Source organism: Myiozetetes cayanensis, unplaced genomic scaffold (genome assembly GCF_022539395.1).
Source record: "Myiozetetes cayanensis isolate MyiCay16 unplaced genomic scaffold, myiCay2020 scf7, whole genome shotgun sequence".
Taxonomy (NCBI): Eukaryota; Metazoa; Chordata; class Aves; order Passeriformes; family Tyrannidae; genus Myiozetetes; species Myiozetetes cayanensis.
This window is the reverse complement of record NW_026087964.1, coordinates 45,735,947-45,760,035: the sequence shown is the minus strand read 5'-3', so window position 1 is coordinate 45,760,035 and position 24,089 is coordinate 45,735,947. Positions and strand designations below refer to the sequence as shown.

The 24,089-nt window shown below is 36.6% G+C and overlaps 1 protein-coding gene across 7 annotated transcripts in view; it reads right to left on the bottom strand.

The window, feature by feature from the left end:
* TBCK (TBC1 domain containing kinase) overlaps positions 1-24,089 on the bottom strand; it is a 100,486-nt gene that overhangs the window by 73,845 nt on the left and 2,552 nt on the right. For 6 of the 7 annotated variants that reach the window (XM_050337633.1, XM_050337636.1, XM_050337638.1 and 3 more), the window contains 2 exons: positions 20,761-20,995; positions 18,290-18,362 (listed from right to left, as the gene is read on the bottom strand). In XM_050337633.1, coding sequence (XP_050193590.1) covers positions 18,290-18,362; positions 20,761-20,953 — 266 coding nt within the window. In that variant the 5' untranslated portion in view covers positions 20,954-20,995. Of the gene's footprint in view, positions 1-18,289; positions 18,363-20,760; positions 23,838-24,089 lie in introns of those variants that run through there. The other variant, XM_050337635.1, reaches the window with a different exon arrangement.

Here is a 24,089-nt window from a genome sequence, read left to right as displayed (position 1 = left end):
AGCATATCTACTTATAAAGACATAACTTTACATTCTGCTTTTTTTTATTTAATTGTTAATGAATAACATATAATAGCATTCTGGAGGATGTCACCACCTTCTCTTGCTTATTAAAAATTTGTGCAACAGTAAGATGAGGAGGAATGTTACAGACTACTTAGAGTGACAAGCCAACCAGCTGACTAAACACCCAAATTAATTTCTTTATACAACTTCATTAGCTGCTATTCATACCTAATGGAATGACAAAACTTTGTTCCAAGAGAAAATACCTAGATTTTGACAAAAGCCACACTTGAGACTACTGTTAACACAGAAATATTGAAAAGAGACACAACTAAGTTACCCTACATGGAGCTATTCTTTAGATGCTAATTGATTTCCTAGGAGAGCTCTGAACTAATTTACACTATATTTACTATATTTAATAGAGTGTTATATAATAAGTATAATATAATACACTATATTTATACTATACTAAGCTATATTTTAACACAGAGGGAATCTATTCTAACATCTGGCCATACTACTCTATCTTAGATCATAGCATTTGAAAGTGATTCTCGAGGTCTTAGTGATTTGACCAAAACCTCATGGCTAATAACCACAGAAACAAACAACACCCCACAACTATCTTGCTCCTCCTTCACTAGCACTTCTTCTTCCCCATTCCTCCCACCTCCAAGTTAAATACTACACCACAGCATCAGACACCATTAGCTGTGTAGTTTTTTCTCCCAGTCATTCTTGGGCAGAGATATAATCGTGGTAAAAAAAAAAAAGAAAAAAAAAAAAAAAAAGTATCTTACAAGTTTTCAGTTTCCTTGTATTTTTTTTCTCCTGTAATGCAAATATTAATGATAATTGTTGCAAACAGAGTCCCCTCTCTCATTTTCTGCACAGTTTTGCAAAACAAGACATGAAAAATAAATGATAAGAGTATTCATGTTTCTAGCTAGGAAACAATTGCATACAAAAAATTATTACATCATGAGCCTAGAAAGTGTTTCTTTGTATTAAAAAATAAACACAATTCGGTGTCGTTTGCCTGAGGAGTGCAGTGTGCTCTGCTGGCGCCAGGGGGCCTCAGCCACCCATTTATTCTTCATCTTCTGCAATTCACACAAAACCAGAACACGGACAAATATGTGAAAATACTGCTTTGGGATTCTTTGCTCTTTAAGATAAACCCCTCAACGCCGTTACAACGATCAGGAACACATAAGTGATTATTATTTTTCACTACATATAATTCTCAGTGCTCTTAAACTCTTGATGCCACCCTGCTGGGGAGAAGTGTTCAGCCAAGTACCTCACCCTCGTCCTTCAGCACGCACACCACCTCCCAGGAGACAATGAACTCTGTATAACAAGCTCTTCATAGTGCTGCACATTATGTAGTTCTTATTTACTGGGGAAAGCACACTGTCGGGTTGTTACACATGAGACTTTTCACTTAATTGCAAAGAGCCTGACAATTTATTGCTGTTAGTAAGCACAAGAGATCTCTCTCCTTTAAACTCCCGAAGGCCAAGTTCGGCAAACGTGCCCAGTGTTGCTGCAGGTGAGAACCAAGGCTCTCTCCTTCCTTCAGTGGGACTCAGGTACAGCCACTGTCAACATCTCAAGCCTTGCAACAGCGTTCTTCATGTGCAGAAGGTGCACTCACAAAGCTGCTTTCAGGCTTCAGCTGAAGTTGATGTTCAAAACCCCGCAAAATGTAAACAGAAAAAGAAAACACAGTCCTAAATGAGGAGGACACATAAAATACAATGTTGATGGTGAGCTTTGAGCAGATTCAGAAACTTTTTCCCTCATTATCTGGAAGCCTGTTTTTCAAGTGACTATAGGTGAACTATGGCAGTGGTTTAGCTCTCTGGGCCTCTGGAACTGCAGAGGTTTCATTACTCTCCTTTATTAGGAGGTGGGGGAAAAGCCTAAAGCAAAAGCACTTGAAACAACACAGGAGAACAGGCGGACAAATGCAAGCGTGGCAGATTTGACACCAACCATGCGACACCACTGACCTAACGGGAGCCATGATGACAGTTGTGTGGCATGAAATACCCTCTTCATCTCAGCAGCTGATGATCACGCTTGTGACTTTACATTATGGTGAAGGAAGTCGTTCCACTGCTCAAAGCAATACAGTAGGAGGCAGTAGGTAAAAGCATGTAACTGTGAGATGCACTGCAGTTTCCTAGCTCTCCTAACAAACTTGGTTTAAAGTTATTTTCCTCTCCACCAAGAGGAGCAAGAGAAGAAACAGGAGGTTCTCTGCAAAAGGAACACTTCACAGACAGAAAACAAGGCATGATCTTGCTACAACTACCAGCAAATGTTCAAGGAGCCAGTTTATTTTAATCCTCAGTCTGGATACCAAAAAATCTACTCACATGTAGTCTACTTGGCTAGGCTTTTGAAAAGGGGTTATTTTCAAATGAAAAGACTGTACACTGATATAAAATAAAACAGTTTGGATTTAATCATTGCCTGGTTTGGAGAAGAAGAAACATTGCTATGAAAAAGTGGCCAGTTTGCGATCCTTCATACTAGAAATCAAGAATTAAAAGAATACAAGGATTAAAACCAATACCAGGTTTGGGGCTATAACTTGAATGTATAATACCATTAAAAAGGAAGCACAAAGGATAACCAAATTCCTCCCTCAGAAATTCATCCTCTAAGTATGTGTGTGTGTGTGGGAATCTCTACAAGTTGATAAGAGCAAGTTCAGCCAACAGTACAAAACCCAGCATGGTTAGGAGTGGCATATGCATGGCATTCATGGGTGGAGCAAGAAGGGAAGTCGACTTAAAAACCCACAAAAATGAGGATTGCTTTATTACCTCCAGCATTTGTTATACCAAAAGTTATACCAGACAAATGACTAATTTCCACAATGTAATAGTACACAGGTGGCTGTACTGTGCCTTCACAAAAACCATCAACTTTTCCACTTAGCAGTCAGCCTGATTTCCAGTCTGTTGAATTCTTACTGTTAAGGACACAAAGTCATTTTCTGGAAGTTTACTTCAGGAATAATAAACCTAACCTGTCAGGAAACAGATGTTTTAGCAGAGTTTCAACCTCTTGTGGTTCTGCAAACCCACCGATGAAATAATTTGATTGCTATACGACACTGTTGTCACTTCTTGGATTCAGACAGGGCAGGATGATGGGGGAAGGAAAGATTCTTCTCAGTGCACCCACTACATTCTTTCATCTGACTGAGAACATCTTCTGGGCCAGGGTGAAAGGGAGGAGTACTTGAAGAGAAAAATACTGGAAGAAGTTGGCATACCAAGAGTCTAACCTTTCTCAAAAGGATCAGATACTAACAAACAGAGAAATTAGGAAAGAGGGATTTATCAGGAATCAACTAAAGACAATAAGCCCTGCAATTAAACAGGGGATTGGACAGTGAGCTAACAGTGAGCATATTCACCCAGTAGTGACTGAGCAGTACCTTGGAAAAACCACCGAAACATTGAAAAAAAAAATCAAAAAAAAGCCCATACCATAGGTCAACGTAAATACCACATCAAACAAAAAAGGTTACAAACATTCACAAATAAAACAACTTTATGACAGAAAGGTGGCATGCTGAATTCTTGTTAAAATAACCCCAACAATATTACCTATGTTTTATTCAGTTTGAGTGGTTATTTATTAACTTATTATTTCTGATTAATAAGAATGATAATGCAGCTGTTTGTAGAAGCAGGAAGCTGGACTCCAAGACAGGATGTTCTAGGAACAAACAACTTTCTGCAACTAATTATTTCCATTTTAGACGAAATTACTGGTCTTCCAAATCCTAGAAATGGTCATACTAGCTCAGACAAAAAACTATGAGAGCACTATCCTTTTTTTAAAAAAAACAATAGGCAGATGTCTAGGAGAGGGAATACCGAGAAAGCATATATGAAACATTCCTTGATATTTTCAGGCTTCCAAACTCTTTAATTCAAGCTTGCTTCTGGATGAAAAAAAGTTTGCCTCCTAAGCATTATGTCTGACAATATCACCTACTAGTTGCAGTGAAAATCCACAGCCAGCAAGTATTCTGTTGATAAAATCTCCTTGCTATTTTATCATTGCTTACCTCCAGAGCAGGAAAAGCAATTTTGGAAAAATGCATTTGACAGCCAGCAGCTGAGTAGTCCCTACATACACCACAGAATGCTGAAGAGAAAACTACTTGATGCATGACATCTTGAATACTTAAAAACAAGAGGACTGTAGATCATACAGTTGGAAATTGGAGATGGGTAGGGTCAGGAGGCTTGGTCTATTAAACTGTTTGATTAAAACAATTCCAACATGAGAAAAGAAACAATGAAGAGATAAATTTGCAGCATTCATATCAGTATTGTGGAAATTACAATTTAACACAAGTTTCTTTTCCTCCAGTTTAAAAGAAAATCAATGCCAATTGGCACACAAATTCACTCTTCATTGTCTTAAGAGAAGTGCATTCACAGCATTAACTGGAAATACATCTTCTCCATCCTTTTTCAGTGCTGCAATAATATAGTTTAATATGAGAGTAACTGGGTATCTCAAAAGATCTTTCTGTATGCTTACTCTCTCCAGCCCTACCCTTCCCCTAGACTACAGCCACCTATCCTTTCAATGACTGTGACCAAGGCAGATGTAGCTTGGAATCAGAATCACATTCTGAGTTGGAAGGAACCCACAAGGATCACCAAGTCCAACTCTTAAGTGAATGGCCCACACAGAGATCAAACCTATGACCCTGGTGTTACTAGCACCACGCTCTAACCAACTGAACTGTTACAGTGTAGTTAAATCAGAACACATTGATGTACCTGGACAACAGAACAGGAGCAAAAATAACTGGGGCTTGAAGCAAAGTTGAGGCAGAAGCAAAATCATGGGGAAAGGAGAAATATTTCTGGCTGTTCCAAATACATCTGTGGTATTTTTAAGTGCTTAGGGGCAGTTGTAGATTTCATTTCCTTTTATGCTATGATATCAGTCAACATGAAGTGCCTAATCCATGTCGTAGAAGGAAGAAAGCTGTGCCTGGAAAGTACTGACAGCACAATCAGCACTTAATGGACTATTTTCAATAACACTGTTTCATCTAGTGAAGTGAACAGAGGCCCCACTGGAATTCGAAAACAACACAGGACTGGTATCAGAAAGCAAGACTCATTATCTACTCAACTGTACAATGTCCTGTCATTTTTGTATGTACTAGGGATGTGTATGTGGATTAGTACTAAGTCATGCTTCTTCAATGCAGTGGCAACTCAAGGAAAGACGAAACTGATAATAAAAACTGGAACCACAACTATTCTGACCTCTCTCAAGACAGAGCAAGACTAAATGGGCTAAGACTATGCTGATGATACCATGTTTCTGAGTTCCTCTTTCCTCAGACTCACAATTCATGGGTACATACAGAGAAGTGCATGCTTAAGTAAAGTCCTTTATCAACTCTGTGCATCTTGTTCTAACATTGTAATATTGCTATAAACAATTAAAGTCTAGAGGAATTGAATCTCAGCAACCAGGAGTCTTAAGAAGCTTATGGCATTGATACACAGGAGCAAAAATACGGGTTCCTCTTCCAAAGAGGAGTGTCAGACAGGGTCTGCCTTGAGGAAGCACACCAGAACAACACAAACCAGCAACATCATCAATCACTACCCCAGAAGTCATGAAACAAACACCCACTTGGAATTCAGGAAGGAGATTCATCACAAAAAATTGTCTGTTCAAAGTGGAAGGGAACCAGGTTGTTAACAGATGTAATGTTTCTGAACCAATAAAAGTGACAATATTTCAATACAAGCAAAACTATAAAACAAAGAAAATGACATTTGCAGTCAGTTCCATTACCGCCAACAATGTGCATGGACTGGTTAGGGGTGGTGTGGCCAAGTGGTTACAGCAACGGATAAAGTTTGGGTATAATCCCAGCTGAGACAATCACTACCCTGACCTCAAGAAAGCCATCTGACCTCCTTATGCCTCAATCAACCAGCTGGAAAACTGGATAAAAAGCAGAACTGGGTTGAAAACCAGATGTGCAGATAAATTGGGTCTTCCTGGGTAAATAAATTACAAAATACCCTATATAGAACATAAAGAGTTTGATGCAGGTGGGAATGGTTTATTTAGCGCTTTATTACGTGTTTGATTAAAAAATGGCACTAGGGACTGAGATTGTAAACACTGCCAATTTACTTGGAAATGCATTCACATTATCAGAATGAAATGAACTGGAAGGGAATGCAACAAGCAGAGAACAAGTCAAAAAAAAAAAAGAATTTTATAGACAGAGTCCTCAGGAAGTCTCTAAGTCATGCACAGAGTTATTTCACACAGGATATCTTCAACAAGTTCATATTGCTCATCTGAGGAAACTCAAAGTCCTTTCATTCCTTTTTTAAAATTCTAAGCTGCAAGCATGACTTTAAAAGCAACACAGATGATGTTATGTTTTTATGAAGGTCTCAACTTGTAATGTACGATAAAAAAGTCCATAAAACAATGCATAAAGGCACGATAGAGAACAACTTCATATATGGAATAGATTGAACACAAAGGTGATTTTTCAGATCATTATCACTCTGAATGATTTAAGTGTATCTGCTCCTCATAAAACAAAAAAACCCATACATTGCACCTTGAACTCCTTTAGGACATTCAGCATTCATCCGAAAAGATGGGGGAGCAAATGAACAAAGTCCTTTTGAAAAGGAAGCACACCTTATAAAGCACCATTTTAATGAAACCTCTAGTGCCATCTGGTTTAATGCACAGAACAGGAAAGACACATCCACATTCCAAGTTTTCAATCTTGCCCCTGATTAACTTCTAAAAAGTCTTTTTTTGCATCTTAGGCTCAGCTGGCTCATATGTAAAAGATATAATAGGAAAACTATATTGGACCAAAAAGTGCAATGAAATCAACAAAATTTCAATCACTTAAGATTTGGCAAAGTAGCCCTCATTAAAACCAAATCGGAGACTCTGCGTTCTTATCACTGACTATACATTCTGATATAAGTAATACTATAGAAATAGAAGCACAGGTGACAACAGGAGAACACGACCTAATGAGAGGACAAACAGACAACTTCAAAATATACAATAAAAACTTAACTTCAATAGCATTATATACATGTTCCACACTTCACATTGCCAACATTTCATTGAAGGAAACAACACATCTCTCCCTCCTCCAAAAGGAGTGAACTCAGAAAATGTAGGAGTACAACTAAGATCAATTGAAGTCAGACCTCCAAAAAATCTGTATTTTGTTCTCTTTTGGTCTGAACAAATGCATACAAAGCCTCTCTCAATCTGACAGACACAGAAGAACAATATAAAAAAGGAGATATGGGAATTAACTGCAGCTAAGACACTCTACCATAAAAGGCACTAAATCAGATCTTCAGTTGCTTGGGCATGTTTTGTTAAGTCAGTTCCAAACCAGGCATCAAATTCCACGTTGTAGGACTATCATTCCTTTGTATGTGAATGCACTAGCATCTAAACTTCTAGGCACAGAGTATCTTTAAAGCATAGAGCCCCTGACATCTGTCTATGAAACATTTACTATGCAGTAAATGGTACAAGTAGCAGTATTACTAGAGCCTTAAACCACTCTATCATTGAAGGAAAAGTGACTTCTAAACACACGAGGAATGGTCACACAGAAGGCAGTGCCAGTTTCCTTACCTTCCTCCATGTTAAAGTAAAAGATGTATCTGAAAAACAATTGCTGTTCGTATCCCAAAATGCCAGCTGGCAACTATAGATTAGCATCTGGTTCAGACTCCATGCTTTTAAAGACACTTAAATTTATAACAATTCCGCAAGTGACTTTTGTACCAAGCAAACCTTGCTTGCTTCCCAAATCCTGTCCTGTAACAATCCTTACATAGAATCTTTTCAGACTTAAATACCTAATATTACAAGTTTAAACAGAAAATATACAACCAAAAAAGTAATAGATTTAGCAAAGATAACATCCAAATTAATCTCAGTTTGGAGACTTGAGGGTAAAACAAAATCAGAGGATTGGATTTTTCACCATAACCTCTGTTATGAAAATAAACCAAACAACTTCATGCAGTAGAAAACATTAGAAAAGGCAGATGCCTTATTCAGAATGAAAAATAAATAAATAGTAAAAGAGAGAAGCCATCAAGTCCACACATTCATGAGGCTTACTTCATAAAAAACAGTCCTATTACTATGAGGAAGACATATGAAGGATTACAAAAGCTCATGGTTACAGCTACATTGGTAAGATTTTTCTTTCCAAAACAAAGTAAAATATTCTGAAGTAATCATATCTAAGTGAACCAACTGTACTAAGCTGCCATTTTAAAAATTAGAAAATGATAGTTACAATACACCGGCAAGAGTTGGCAACATTGACTTTGCAGAAAAATAAAGTTCAGAGAAAGAATACCATACATTTCAAAGTCCATGTGATCCCTGTAATTCACTAGGGATAGCACATCCTTTCAGCATATAGGGCAGTATAAAAGGTGGTTATAGAGACTTGTGAAAGTGCGTATCAAGCAGCAAAGCAAGGTGCTCCACAAAGCATTTTCATTATTTCTCAGCTACTCTTCACCCAGCTCATTGTAGCACTGCACGGATGAGAAATTTTGCTGATGCACAACTTGACAGATTCAGGCTGTGGAGATCTGGAATACCTTCCTATCTGAGAGCACAGTTACTTACCGGTCTAATCCTTGCAACATCGCTTCAAGAAACTATCAAAAGGGGAAGCTCTGCTTTGCCTGTACGTTTGCACACTCTGAAGACACCGTTTCCAATGGCTGAAGTTGGCAGGTTAAGACTATCAAATCCAGGTATACGTCAGTGCATTCTCTACATAAAAATTCTATTTTGAGCTGGGGATATCTACCCAGCACTTATCTAACAGGACATAATTTGGCCCATTATCCTCTTCTACCACTACAGATTTTTGAGTCTTTCAGTAACATAAAATTATGACTTCAATTAGACCAAGTTTACAGAACTCCATTCTTCCACATTTTTCCCTAAAAAAATATATATAAATGATTGAAGGAAAAAATGATACTTTAAAAAAGCTTATGTTACAATACATATTATCAATTGCTTAGTGTATGTAAGCTTTTTTTTCAAGTACAATTTTAAAGTCTAAGTGTTGACCTAATCTCAGTTATGGAACACTATGTTGACCTTGAGCACGTCAAAAGTGCTTTTTCAAGGAGAAGAACATAAGAACACAATCTTTTATAGTCACGACTATCATTCACTAGAGAGAATTAAAATATATGATTTCCAATCTCCCTGTTTATAATCAGATGATATCTTTAATGAATGGACACTGAGAAACAAAACCTATGTTCAGTGCCCAGGCATTAATTTCTAATGGAGCCTACAGAGTCAACAAAAGTTACAGTAATTAACCAGAACTGTCCATCCTGTGTCATTAATGCACCCAACAAACATCCAAAAGTTACTCAAAGCTTTAAATACTATCCTTAAAACAGACATTGCCATATGCTTGTTCAGCATCGCTGCTGAACAATCAGCAAGTCTCAGTAGTCTTTGCATTAGCCACTCCAAATGACTGTTTTTCAAAGGTTTGCTAACAGGATACTGTTGATTCATTTCATCACTGCTTTTCTGCCCCTTCCCATTTAGAAAGAGTTGCACAGAGTTTTCTAGCATGGTCTTTGCCAGGAAAAAAAGGAAGTGGGCTGGGAGAATATTAACAAAACTGCCTTACTATGCTACAGTTAACTTAGTGCAGCTTTCTTCTACACGCCAAGGCCAGAAGTAAAACGTTTTCATAATGCACAGCCATATACACATAAAAAAACAGAGGGCCACCTTACAGCGTATGTTTGAAGCACTTCTTCATAAAACAAATGTTCACATGCTCAAGGTACATTATTTTCAGATACTAAAGTAACCTCTTTTCTCCCTGAATGGCTATACCATTCATGTTTAGCTCAATAGGACGACAGAAGGATTTCCTCTTGCCACTGCTGTCTTTATCCAGACAGAACTCAAGCCTCATAGACTGGAAGGTGTATCCTTTATCTACTTTATTATGACAACCGTGAATTTACTAGGGCTGAGGATTATCTGCTACAAAGATCAGTGTCACAGTAACATTTCTTCAGAAACAAACACCAGAACAGCAGCATTTTGAAGTTTTAATTATGATGGGGAGTGGGTCATAATCTACACTTGCTCTTAGGAAAAACTCTGCAACCAGGCCATTACAAGACTAGATGTCTTGACATACTTCAGCTTCTACCGCAAGCAGAGGAATTTGATATATCATTACTAAGAAGAAGCTTTCTAAAAAGCTTTTGCTTGAAGCTACATTTTTCACAAGAGGGAAAAGTTATACATATTTTATTTTTAAACAGTGCTTTTGGTTGGGTCTTTCAACAGAGGCTTTCATTCCTGTAGTATATAGTTCTTGGTTTTAGAAAAAATGCATGCATTGAAAGTGAATTGGGGAATATCCACGGAAGTAATTCTCTATAAAAAAAAATTCATATTTTCTCCTTAAGCCCATTTGTTTGCATATTAGCTTCTCTCCTTTCAAGAACATGCTATGCACAAAATACTCAGAGGACTGTAACAGTGGTTTCACAATGCTAAATGTTTTTTTCCCTATAAAGAAAAGCAAAGTTGGTGTATTATTATTTTTGTAAACGCCACAACAGAAGAACAGCTGATATTGACTTGTACCAATTGTTTATGATCTTTGATAATATTACAAGAGCAGAAGAAAAATGAGGTTTCAAAATCACTAGAAAATAAAACCTCATTAATAACCTGATCAATGAAAAATTTTAAAAGAAAAGCTGAGAATGAAGTGTAGTTATTAATGCAGTTAACACTGTTGCAGCTGTGTGGCAGTATGAACTGAATTCACTCTAGAAATCATGACTAGCTAACAATAAATAATGCCGTCCTTGCAGTCAGACAGGACTGATTTTTAGTTATTAATTCCTGCAGGCATTTCTATGAGAGGATTAAGCATTAGTAACAAGCCACATTCCTAATTAAACCCCTTCCCTCCATTTCATAAATTTGCAACAGAATTTTTTAAGCTATGAACAAATCTTACAACACTGCGCAGATCTTGTCCTAATGCCAGGAATTTTCTATAGATCAGTAGACTTTGCAACAGTGTTATTTTAACAAAGAACTTGGCTATAACATAATTTTAAAGAAAAATCTAAATATCTAGGGTTAAAAGCCTACCTATGTACATTCTAGTGTTCAGCTCAAAAGAATCCGTATCCCTGTATCAGTGGTACAGACACTACTCAAAAGTGAAACAGGATGGAAAGTTCCAAGAGGAGAACAGTCTGCAAATGCAAGTGATCAAAGAGACTTTGCAACTAGGTCAATAAGCAATGGTGCTGTTAGGAATTTCATAGCTAACAACTAACATTCTAAAAGCCACTAGGGAGTGCATCACTTTGATCTATAAACTAGTACACGTCATCACAACAGGCAGGAAACACCTATCTGGAGAGGTAACCATAAACCTACGTGTAGGCAAAGCAGTCGCCTGACTATAAAATAGAAATTTATCCATCAGCATACAATTAATATTAAATGTGATATGAGAAGCCTGATCACCAAAGGGGGAAACAGAGATGGCTATAGTTGCATGTAGGAGAAATCCATACAACAAAAGTTACCTGGGAAAAGGGCAAGAGAAGCACAACACACCGACTGGCAAAACATAAAACAAGCAGTCCTGGGAGTACAAGAGACCACACTTTGCAAGGGCTGGCGAGTGGTTACACAGAAGCATCAGGCATTAGATAATAGTAGAAGAAAGCCCAGGCTGTGCTTTACTCAAAGAGCTCTCAAGCCTTTCCACCTTGAAGCCTCAAGGGGCTTCTAAGAACAATCATCATGGCCCATATCTGCCACTGTTGACTGTACAGTATCAGCTCCACGGTATTGTATACTCACAGCTAATTTGCAGCGTTACAAACTTTCTGTTTTGTGAACACAGTGATAATTAATAGCAGGCATGAGTGAACCTTTAGCAAAATGTGTGCTGCTAATGAATGAACTCAACATTTTAAACCATAAAACTAGCCTGAACTTCCAGCCTTCTAAACGCTCCTATCACATCAATCTTCAATTCCCCAGTATCTATTTAATTATAAACCCAAGGAGAGAACATCCCCATGCAGAGAAGAAAAATCTCAAACCACAGTGTCAGAGATGTTTGTAAGCATATCAGTGCATCTAAATAAACCAGTTGTCCCTAATTAGTGACAAATCTTCTCCTGAAGACACTGCTCAGTAGTTACAAAGGCAAGAACTTGCACTTTAAAATAAAATTCCATTCTAGAACAATGCACTGTATAGCAAGTCTAATGAATGTTAGTTCTTCCTTTTTTTTCCCCTTCCTAAAATCAGGATGAAGTGTCAAATACTGTCTCAAAATAGAATAACCATATACTAACCATATCTTGTTCTCATAGTCTACAGGCAATTTTTATTCTAAACATAACTAGCATAAATCAACATTAGGATAAATAATGTGCCTTAATTCCAGTAAGATTTGCTCAACACAACTGGCTTTTCAGCCATTAGCTCATTAGTAGTAATTTGCTCATTTACGTAGAATGGAATTTTAACATGTTCCTTACACAACTCCTTGCACAAATATCTCTTCAGGATGAACCCACTCTCCTCTTGAGGATGGTGTTTGGTCTGAGAGAAACTCAGCATCCTCTTTGACCAAAAACTATGAACTCCAAACTTTCCACTACTTATGTATTCAATTAACTCAGTGTAACTCATCTTCAGCTCAAGATCTTTAATACTGCTTTTAGCATGGACATCTATCTGAAGTATCTACAAGCAACTACAGAGGAAACAAAGGTGAGCAAAAGGTTGAAATCTAATCACACACCTCTTCCACACCTCCAGACTTTATATTGTATACAACTATTGTATCTACATTTTAATAGCAAGAAGCAGAGACTATCAATCTCAAAAAGTAGGATTCTTCTCTTTTTGCTTTTTCCTGGAATAGAGAAAGATAAGAAACAAGGATGCACTCACTGTTACATTTCACATGAAAGGAAGACATGGACATAGGTTCTGAAATGTCTTTGTGCTGCTATCAAACATTGCAGCCAAACTCTACAAGCAAAGAATTTGATTCCATACCCAAAAAGGTCACTCAAACATCAAGAGTAACAACGTCCACCTTGAATACCTCAAGAAAGCTGCATCCCTTTTCCATGCCAATTGTTTTCCTGTTTTGAGAGGAAAGGCAGTCCCAGGAGAAAATCTATACTAAAAGGAACGCTACAGAAAGATCTGCAGTCAGACTAAAAATTACTTACAGAAATAAAACTATACTTCTACATGAAGAAAAGCATAGTTGGACAACATATAAACAAGTCTGGACTAATGTATAATCTTCCACCATAGATTTGGAACTAAAGCATTATCAAGAAACTAAAGGAAAAGTCTACAGACACTAAATGCCTTAATACAGAATCTCACACATGCTTAGGAAAAAAAAAAATTAAAGTTTGTTTATTAATGCTACTTCATCTTACTATTACATAATTTATCCTTGCCAAATGCAGCCTCATTGTGACATATGGACTTCTCATGTGAAATTCCAACACAGACTTGATTCAAAGCAGAATACACTCAGCCCATGAAACTCTGCTCATATGCAGCTCTTCAAGGCAAATCATGTAAAACCTTCAGCCTTTTGATGACTTGCACCTGTTTTACAATATTTTTGAAGAATGCCTGGATACTCAGAAATTGCTTTCTCCCCCCCATCTAATTTCTTCAGTTTCACTTCAAGTTTGCCAAAAGCACACTAACAGCAACAATGGCATAAAGAAATCTAGTCCAATCAATGAACAGACAACTGTTTAATACAGCCAATAAAATGTACTCATCCGAATCAGTCAGATCATGTTTTCTCCAAACTAGTAAACACCTGCAGACACAGTCTGCTTCCCATCAAATGTTCCATGTATAACAAACTATACCTTGTATCTCTGATGGTTCACTAGTAATTTTTCAATACCATGACTTTCAAAACATATGACAACTATATTTTATTAAAGAAGGGAATAGATTTAGACTGTCCAAGCCACAAATTAAAGACCAATCCAGAAACTCTACTGTAGGTGCCAAAAGTCTGCTGAATGTCAGTATTTGCTGGCATTTTTATTATTATGAATACAAGTGCAGACCAACTTCTTCAAAGAAGAAATACACTTCAAGCATGACAGAAAAGGAAATGCTCACAACTCCTATTATAACAGCACGGGAGCAGAGAAAAATAACTCCTTTAACACTGTCTGGAAAAAGTATCTCAAAGGAGTAGTTAGAAAAGTGTTTAAAAGATGGAGAACCTTAAAGATAAATGTATATCCTACATTCTGGTCTTCTGGTAACACTGCTACAACAACCAGCAACTTCGAAGAGGTAGTAAAATTTTGACTGCCACTACCCTTCGTGAGACTGTTAAAGTACAAAATGTCTATCCACCGTACTTTTTTGTGACTTATTTTAAATTCATTCACAAGAAAAAAATCATTGCTTGTGCAAGAAGACATGGAGGAAGCTAGCCAGACTGAGACACATTTTCAAATCTCTGAACAGCAATAAAATATTATGATCTTAAATCATGTATTTACTATTTTTGTGTGACTACATACATAAATTTGTGCCTCTTTAAATATTTACCTCACTCCTGAACACGCTTCAGAGAGCTGATTTTGCTCTAACACAACTGTTATAAACTAAAATTAAGTGCATACTTTCTCTGATTGAGCACAACAACAAACAGGGCACTAAATTGAGATTGAACAAACAGGAAACAATGACCCAGACTACAACCTCTCACACAGAGCAATGGACAGTAGTCTGGTGAAAAATGGGTTATCAGTGCCTAAAAGTTTTATCCTACCCTAAAACTCTTATCCATATTTGCAGCCTGGTTTCCTGTGCCACACAACACCAAAAGAGCTCCCCTGATGTTGTTGGGATGCTCTATGGAAGTACAGTAAAGAAAATTGGGATTAATGTCACTTTTAGGAGTCATTAACTGTAGCTACAATGTCCACATGGCTATCCCCTGAAACACAGAAAGAAGAGCTGTAATAAAGTTCTTTCCTGTATCTGGTTATGTATGGTAAGAATTGCAAGAGCTGACATTCATTTCATCCCTTTGAGAGTTCTTGAAATTTACCTGATAACAGCAGCAGGTGCTTAATCCAGGATCCCAAATACGCAAAACTCAAACCAGAAAATAATCTGGCTGTAAATTACCAAACACTTACGTGCATTAATCTTTGAAAGTGAAGTTAAGCATGTTAACTTTGAGGACAATGGCAAACCATCTCTGCAATGCCTGGGGACTGCTGACACATTATTGTTAAGTAATGAATGAATGAATTCCTGAATATAACATAAGTCCAGTTTCTAGAAAATTTTTGGTGATATGCTCAGTAAAAAGACTTTCTGGACTGTGACAGGGCAGGCAAAGTAAACAGCTAGAGGTTTAATTTCCAGTATTTGGCTCCTATGTGCAACTGATTAATCAGAATTAGAAAACCTGTGGAAAGTCTGTGGTTAACTGAAGAAAGAACTTCCCTCCTTTTTTTTTTTTTTTAAAGTATAATTCATATATTAAGGAATGTGTGCCATACTTGATGCATGACTTTAGCAAAGATTAACTGTAAATAACTACCAAACAACTGCATGGCCTGTTTTCCAACATGTATAGAAAGACAGACAGTCCATAATGTAATGTCTTGAGTTTCAGCACTAACATAATAGAAGATTTCCTGCTGATTTTACATCAGCTTGTGGCACAGGTGCAAAGGACTTAGGTTACTGGCAAGCGTAAGGAAAATTAATCTAGAAGCCAAAAGAGCAGTTTCTCACATTCCAAAAACAGTTTATAAAATTAATTGCAATAGCATACGCATCAGCTCCGGATGTGTAACCAGCTACGCTACCAATGACCAATACAATCAGAACACATAAAAAAAGCCAAAGACTTCTCTCCAAAGGTAATTGATATAGACAGATCACATAACCAATTACTGGGAAATGGTCCATCCAAGTTATTCCTGGAAATTTCTGGGTCTCATATAAGAATAAAAAAAATTCTGTTTTCATTAAGAAAAAAAAAATAGAAGTAGAAGGAAAACTTCTGTCTTGCAGGAAACTTAATTTGAAGTGAACATAATTTATCTTTCTAGCTACTACTGCAAAAGCAGCAATTTTCAGTAGATGAGTCACTAATGTCTCTTAAAGCTATGGATATACATACAGGCTATATTTTAGCCCTATACCTCAGGTGTTACAACTTCCAGAAGAAATCTCAATTGGCTCATTAGAAGAAAGATCAGATAATAGAATAACTTACTTCAGTACAAACTTCTTCTCATGACAAGAGGGAAGAAATAAAGTCAGGTTTTGTGCAACTACTCTCAACAGAGCCACAGCCCATAGAGCTGACGTAACTGTCACAAACTAAGTAACTTCCTTCAGCGTGCCAAAACCCAAAGTCACATACCTTACCAAACTATCTAAAACGATCTCAGAAACATTTCTGGATGCCACAAAACACATGGAAGTATAGAGGGGCATAATGGAGGTACATATAGTCAGACCACTGTTATTTGATGAAGTTTCGTCAGAGAACTTAAGTATACTGTATCAAGGAATTTGAACCAAATTTGAAAAAGCATGCATGTGGCTCTTTTAGAACAGTCACAAGACAGTAGGCAATCTGGGCTGCTCCTCATCTAACACCAAGACACATGTTCAAAGAACAGTGTGAGAACTGAATGAAAAAGGAACGAAAAGAGTTTCTGATGCTTTAATTATTTCTGGAACTTTGCCCAATAGGAACCTGATGCAAAACTGTATTAAGAACACTTATATATATATCTCACACATGAAAAACCCTTTACACCTAACTACCTCTCTATTTTAAGAAAAAATAGAAACCATAGTTCAATAATATTCCTCAAGCTATAGTCCTCTGCAACACACACTGCCATACAAGCTTAAGCTTATAAAATGCTAACACAAACACAGGGCATTTTTCACTTAGATGTATCTCTGCCAGACATTGTTTGCATCCTATTTAAGGGCTGCAAGACTCAAAAAGCTACAGATCCAGTATTGCTCCCTTTATACAAACTTAAGTTTGGATGAGTCACAGGAAATCACAGAAGTATAGTACTTCATCAAACGCAGCCCACCTGAAATGCCTCATGTTAACCAGGAAAAAATTGTCAATTATTTTACTGATTAATCATCATCTCTGCATTTGCATAAATACAAAGAGAGATGAAATCTACCTAAGCTGTAAACTTCAAAAGGTAGGATGAGGAGACTCTAGATTTTTCTAAATGTGTTTTATATTTATATATTTTCTGTGTTCTGAAATAACCAGTTAGCACGCAATGTCTAGCTTTCCCAAAAGGAAATAAAGTTATTCTCCTTCTACTCTTCACATTTTCTGTGTTACATATATACCACTTTACTTCAAAGGTAATAGTGGCAGATTTTAAAATGACAGTTAAAACTTTTTGCAACAAGCCTGACAGGGATTTGGAGATTTTTGTTTGTTTCATTAAAGATACAACTCAACTATTGCATACATCCTAGTACTAAAAAAAATTAGTCCTGACATCCAGCCTTTGGACTTGGTTTTGACCAAAGTGTTGCTAGAGTGACTACAAAACGCCAAATTTAAATCACTAGTTAGCATCCTGGCATATATATCTGACATCTTGTCCACTTTCTAGTTGATAAATTAATAGATTTCTCCATATAAAAAACACACACCAAATTCTATCCATTCTAGTGAAAGCTGTATTTCATGATCTGGCAGACTCAGTCTTCAAATTAATTCTTAGAAAGTTCCTTATCCTGTCATAAGCCTGGTTTTATTTTTAAAAAGAAAACCCAAAGCTATTATCACAAGATAAGACAGGATTTTACCAGTTACAAAGTATTTCATTTGCAAACAAGTTTCCTGTAACTCTTCTGGCTTTTAGAATTGCATGGGAATGAGTACTCCCTCTTCAGGCACATATTTTATCTGATAAAAATGTCTTTGGGTTAAACTTTAATGAAGTAAAATTTATACAAACCAGTAAAAGTCAAAAAAATTGTCCACAACTTTCCCACAGATGATATGTGAAATGATGACGAGTGGATTTAAATTAGCTTGACACCTTACCTGACAGGCTTTCTTTCACGCAGCAAATCTTCCAGACTCTTTTCACAGTGTTCAGCTGCCACCACCAGCCTCTCTAATAGGATTAAAAAAAAAAAAAAAGACATATTGCAGGACTGGAATCCAAAAGTGATCCTGGTCGTACAGACTTCACACTGTACCTATTTATCAGATGTTACAGTATTTTGACATATACTGTATGGAAAATTACACATAATTAAATGTTAGAGATGTACAGTTCATAGATAACGTCACTATTTTTTCTTTATGAGATACAGTAGATTATCTTTCCTGTTTCCTCATGCGAAGCACTGTCAATCCATCCATTCAGTAATCTCCTAACAAATGCTGAAGTCCTCAGCCAGTGTCAGGTAGATTTGACTGAAGAATAGAGGTCTCAAAGATAAATTTGCAGAAATATGTGGCTGGGTTGATGAAAGAGACTCAAAGTAACACCATCTTTGAGAAAAGGGACTCAGACTGAGCACAGGAGTTTCCTACAGCCCTTGCAGGGGTCCCACATGTTCTGAAGGCTGGCTCTGAATACAGGGGAAAATCCAAAGCTGTTGTTGCACTGAAGACAATAATCATACAGCAGGAAAAGACAATGGTATAAGATCTTACATGGGGATATGAGAAGACTCCTGCAGTAGCCAGGCTTTGCTGCTTCCACTACTCATCGACCAGCTAGTAGTTAATGTACAGATTCAAAATCAAACTAAACCATTTCAAACACATTTTTGCAAGATGACTGTTACAGTTAAAGATGACTGCAAGATGACTGTTAAAAAATTGAGGAACACCTGTCATCACATTAAAGCAGGAACGCTTGCAACTCTGTTTCTTCCTTTTTAAAATCAAAGGACCGTTTATGCTTTCTCTGGAGAAAAAAATTCTGAGACTGCCTCCTACAATGCTAGGAAAGATTTAAAAGGCATTCAATTTTAAAAAAAAAAAAATCCATTTGAATGGTTTTCTTTTATTTTTACATTTCCCCTTTGAGGGTCTTCTGGGGGGATGCATACATCTAATGTTTTTTTTTTTTTTGCACTGTTTTCCTAGTCTGCTCTCACATTTCTCTGTAAGAATAGAAAATGACATTTGCAAAAAAAAAAAAACAAACCACAAACATTAAATCATTGTGCAGAGAACTGATGAAAATTGTGTCAGTGTAAGAATGATAAAATTTTCCACCAAATTTGCTATATTATTTGAAAGCTATTAGCTGCTATTCTAACCATTAGGAACAGTCTCCTGACTTCATGATTCGACATTTTATTTGCTATGCATCGAATTACTTCAATTATCAGATAATGTTTTTCCTTCATATTTATACACACAAAATCTTCATGTCATTTACTCGTCATTGTCAAATAGGTAATGTTTTTCTTTTTATTTCTGATTTATTAAATACTATGTTAGTTAATGCTTCCTTTCATCCTAAGCAGTACTGTAAGAAAATTCCAGCTTCCCTTTCAAGAGGTACTAGCAAAAGTAAATGAAAGTGATTAAACTTTATAGATCTCCTGACTGTATAAATGAAAAATTCACATGTTTGAGTGCAAAGAAAAATACACAAAGAACTCCCTGCCCCACAGAATACTTCAGCGTTTGGAGCTGGCAATATCCTAATCTTCTAAAAATCTGAAACATTCTATCGTACTCCAATCTAAAGGGGAAAACATTACTTATTCTACTTTATGAGACCCTGCAGCTAATCAAATACATACAATGTGCTTTTATATGGGAACAATATTGATTTAAAAGTTAAAGGTGGCAATCACTTAAATTGTGACAGGCGTCGCAGCCTTTTTGTGGAAATTAAATGCTGTAGTCCTGCTGAGCTTGCAACGGAATAAGATCATCTAGAGCAGAAAGAAACAACTGAAGCTTTATTTGAGCTAACAATAAGTGTGATAACAGTAACTGACAAAAAATAGCTGTACTAAAATGAAGTAACCATTAGTGGGAGAAATCTTAAAGAGATGGAAAAAAAAGAACACTGGAAGCTTGCAGCCAAAACACAAGATGACCGAGACAACAAGAACAGATGAAATTCAAGTACAAAAAACCCAACCATCCCACGAAAATGTTCATAAGATTACAGCATTGGTGTAGGAGTGCAGCACCAAAAATACATGTATTTCCATGTCCCACACAAAGACATGGAGCAGCAATTGAGTACAAAAATTTTAGAGAAGTATAAGAAGAAGAAAGCACTTGGCTTTTATCAGTTAGTGTAACACACAACAAAACAGGACAAACAGCAATCCTTCCCCTCGACTCTACAAAGAAGAAACAGAAGCAGCAATACTGCCAGTCACAGCAAAGGTATACAGCAATTTTAAGACTGAAACTCAGTCCCTTTCTGGTGCTATGAAGGCAGTATTCTGCTCAGTCACCTTAACATGTATTGTCACAAAAATATAACTCTCTAATCATACATAAAATTTGCTTATTAAACAGATACTCACCATGTTTACCTCTGGTAATGTCAACGTACTGGCAAAGCCTGGGATGAGTGATTGTTTTAAGGATTTGAAATCTCCCCAAAATTTTTATGGAGTTAGGTGTTAGAGGAAGACCATTACTTCCACAAACATCATGTGGCAGAGCTGAGGCAAAGAAGGTGGAGGCACCCATCACAGAGTCTTTTAAAGGAAACATCTTTTTCACACAATCTTAAACTCTTCAGAGCAATTTGTGTTCCTTAAACAGAGAATACAAAGTTAAAATTTATCTGCAAAGTATACAGGTTCCTAATTGTTTATTAATTAATGCAGTTAAAATGGTTTTTTCTCTGTTATGGGAGAAAGGGACATTTTTGCATAATAGACACAACAGTAATAAGACAGTCCTGCTGCATCACAAGCATCACATTTAAAGATGAAAACATAGCCATAGTTTTAAACACAGATTTAAGAATCAAATAAAACTATTTTTAGGATCAGATAAATGCTTTAATACAAGCAATCTTCAGATGACTACTTCAATATAGTAGGTTATCTATTGAAAAGCCAGTAAAGGCACCAAACAGAAAACACTCTTCTAGAATACTACCTTGTAGGAGCAGGCCACAAGTTCAGATTACCACAGCTTTAGTGATGATCCTCTGAACTAGGCATGTCTATTCAGTGTGAGCTCAACAGTTACTCTTCATTTTTCCACAAACAACCATTACACCATTCAAGAACATGAAAATCTAAACCATGCACAAGTGACAGACACTTCCACAGTCAGACAGGTAAAACTGCCTGACCTCTTTACTGGCAAACTATGAATTTAATCTGAGACAACAAGTTCCAAAAACCACATCAAGCCTCTGCTCAGCTCGTTTGTGGACTGCCCAGCAGGTGACTTGAGACAGTACAACTTGACATTAGGGACTATTATCCAAACACATGGACTCCCACAGCATATTTGTACTTGTATACACAGACACACATACAAACAGAGATAGAAAGGCCAATCTTATACCCTCTGAAGTGAGCCCTGGTGTGGAAGTTGTGATGGAGAAGCAGATGGCACTTCCACGTATTGTGGTACAAGAGGCCATAGAACAAAAAAACTCCCACTTCATTAACAGACTCGTGCAGGAGAACAGCATCCAGCTCACTTCAGCACCACAGCACAGAGTCTGGAGGCATCTGTGTGTGCCATCAACAAAATTAGTCCACTGACATTGAAAGCAACTCTCTTGTCAGCCACAAAACAGTAATTATAAGCTCTGAAGAGCAGAGGCAGGTATGCAAGTTCTCCAGGAAACAAAGAAGAAGAACATCCAGGATTTGAATCCCATAAAAGAAATAATACAACAAGCTTAAAGTATAAATGCAACATAATTCTTTCAAACCAGATGTGATAGTTTTTTAACATCTTAGGTGTTTCACGAAACAAAACCCAAGAAAAAGAAGACTATGCAGAGCACTAATGAAGCTATTCACTACTCTTTTATTCTTCTTTCAGTCAACATTAACCTGCTGCTTTCAGGTAAAGGGATTCTCTCCTGAGGAGGTCACACAGGAGAAACAGAACACTTAATTTAGTATCTCAAAATTATTCTTTCTCTATGGGAACAATCTTGTCTCAAGCATAACATTCCCAGTTAAAAACTACTAAACTTATTTTGTGAATCCCAACTGAGAGGGACTCCATACATGCTTCACAAAGATCCTCATATACCAAACGTATTTACTAAGTCTAGACAAATGGAAGTTATGGAATTCTCCTTCTGTTTGTACTAATACAGTCCAATCTAAGATAATAAGCAAATTTAAAAGACTGCTCTAATTTGTGAGGTGATTTTTCTTCCTCTGAAGAAACAGGGACATGAGATATGTACTTTTACATTCTAATAAACATCATCGTATTAAATTTGAATGCATAGCATTAAGGAATCAAACTTGAAAAAGGAAGAAAATAAATCTGGAACAGCACTGTGCATTGCAGTTTTTATAATAGTAGTTGCACTAAAAGTCTTATTTGTAAATACACAATGCTTTCATATCTCATGGATTTTTTGTTGTTGTTGTTGTTAAAATTATTTATTTTGGGATGTGAACAATGCAAATTACAGTTAGAATTTTCCATTGGAAAGACATCAATTGGACAGGCTGCAAGCATGAAGATTTATTGGCATTCAGCAAGTTCCAACTGGAAAACTTTAGCTGTGTGCTTATAAAAAGACCCACATTCCTGCAAAAACATCACGTCTGCCAAATGAACTACTCAGCTTCAGAAAGAAAATATATATTAAATATGTAGAGAAAATAGCTTGACTTAGAGATTGAATTATAATCTTGCTTGGCACAATGGTCCTCTAATATTTGCTCTAAAATAAAAGAACATCAAGTTATTAGAATCAGAGTTGAGGGGAGGGAGAGTAAAATCACAGCTAAGCAGCAAGGTGTATTATGTCTCTAAAAATGTACATATGTAGTGTACAATATATTTACTGAGATAAAACGTTTTCATTTTTACTGTAGAAAAACAGTGTTAGATAATAATTCCCTAGTATACTGTACCTGCATTCAGCTGACATTTAAAAAGGAATTTTCATTAAAACAACTGTTAGATTTTATCAATTCAATAACCTATTTTAAGAAATTAAACTTTCCTTGCACTCTAAATCACTTGGCTTACAAGGATGATTTATACCACCTGCAATGTGCTTAACTTATCACTTGTTTCCTTTGGTTAGAAAGGAGACAGGGAGACATGAGATAAACAAACAATCTTTCTTGACACCCACCTAAAAGAATCAATAAGGAATTTTAAAAGGTATACAACAATTTTAAGAGAACCTGCATTAAAACAGGTTTTCTTACTATAGAATTAATTCTGGGGAAACCATGAAAGCATTTTTAAATTGTTGGGGGTTGCTTTGTTTTGGGTTTTGTTGTTTGTTTCTCCTTAACTCCGCATCAAAGTCTGGCAGAACTATAAACACAGGAGTGTGCTACACCTCGTCCTTAGGTTCAACAAACACAGTTTTACACCTCAAACTCACTTTTACTATGTAGAAGAGACACATACTGCATTAATTTTTTGACTTGAAGGAATGAATTATATCCTGCAAAACATCCCTATTACTTTGAAATAAAAATAGGAAGAGAAAAAGAAAGGTTTGTTATTTTAAACTGACACCAGAAACAGTTAAGGCAAATTCAGTTTTGGGATTGAATTCTGGAAATTCAATTCTGATAATCCAAAACAGCAAGGATGGAAGAGGAAACTAAGACTTGTCTTATTAGTGTCATCTAAAATTACTGAGTCACTGTTTCCAAAGTACAATTTATTCCAT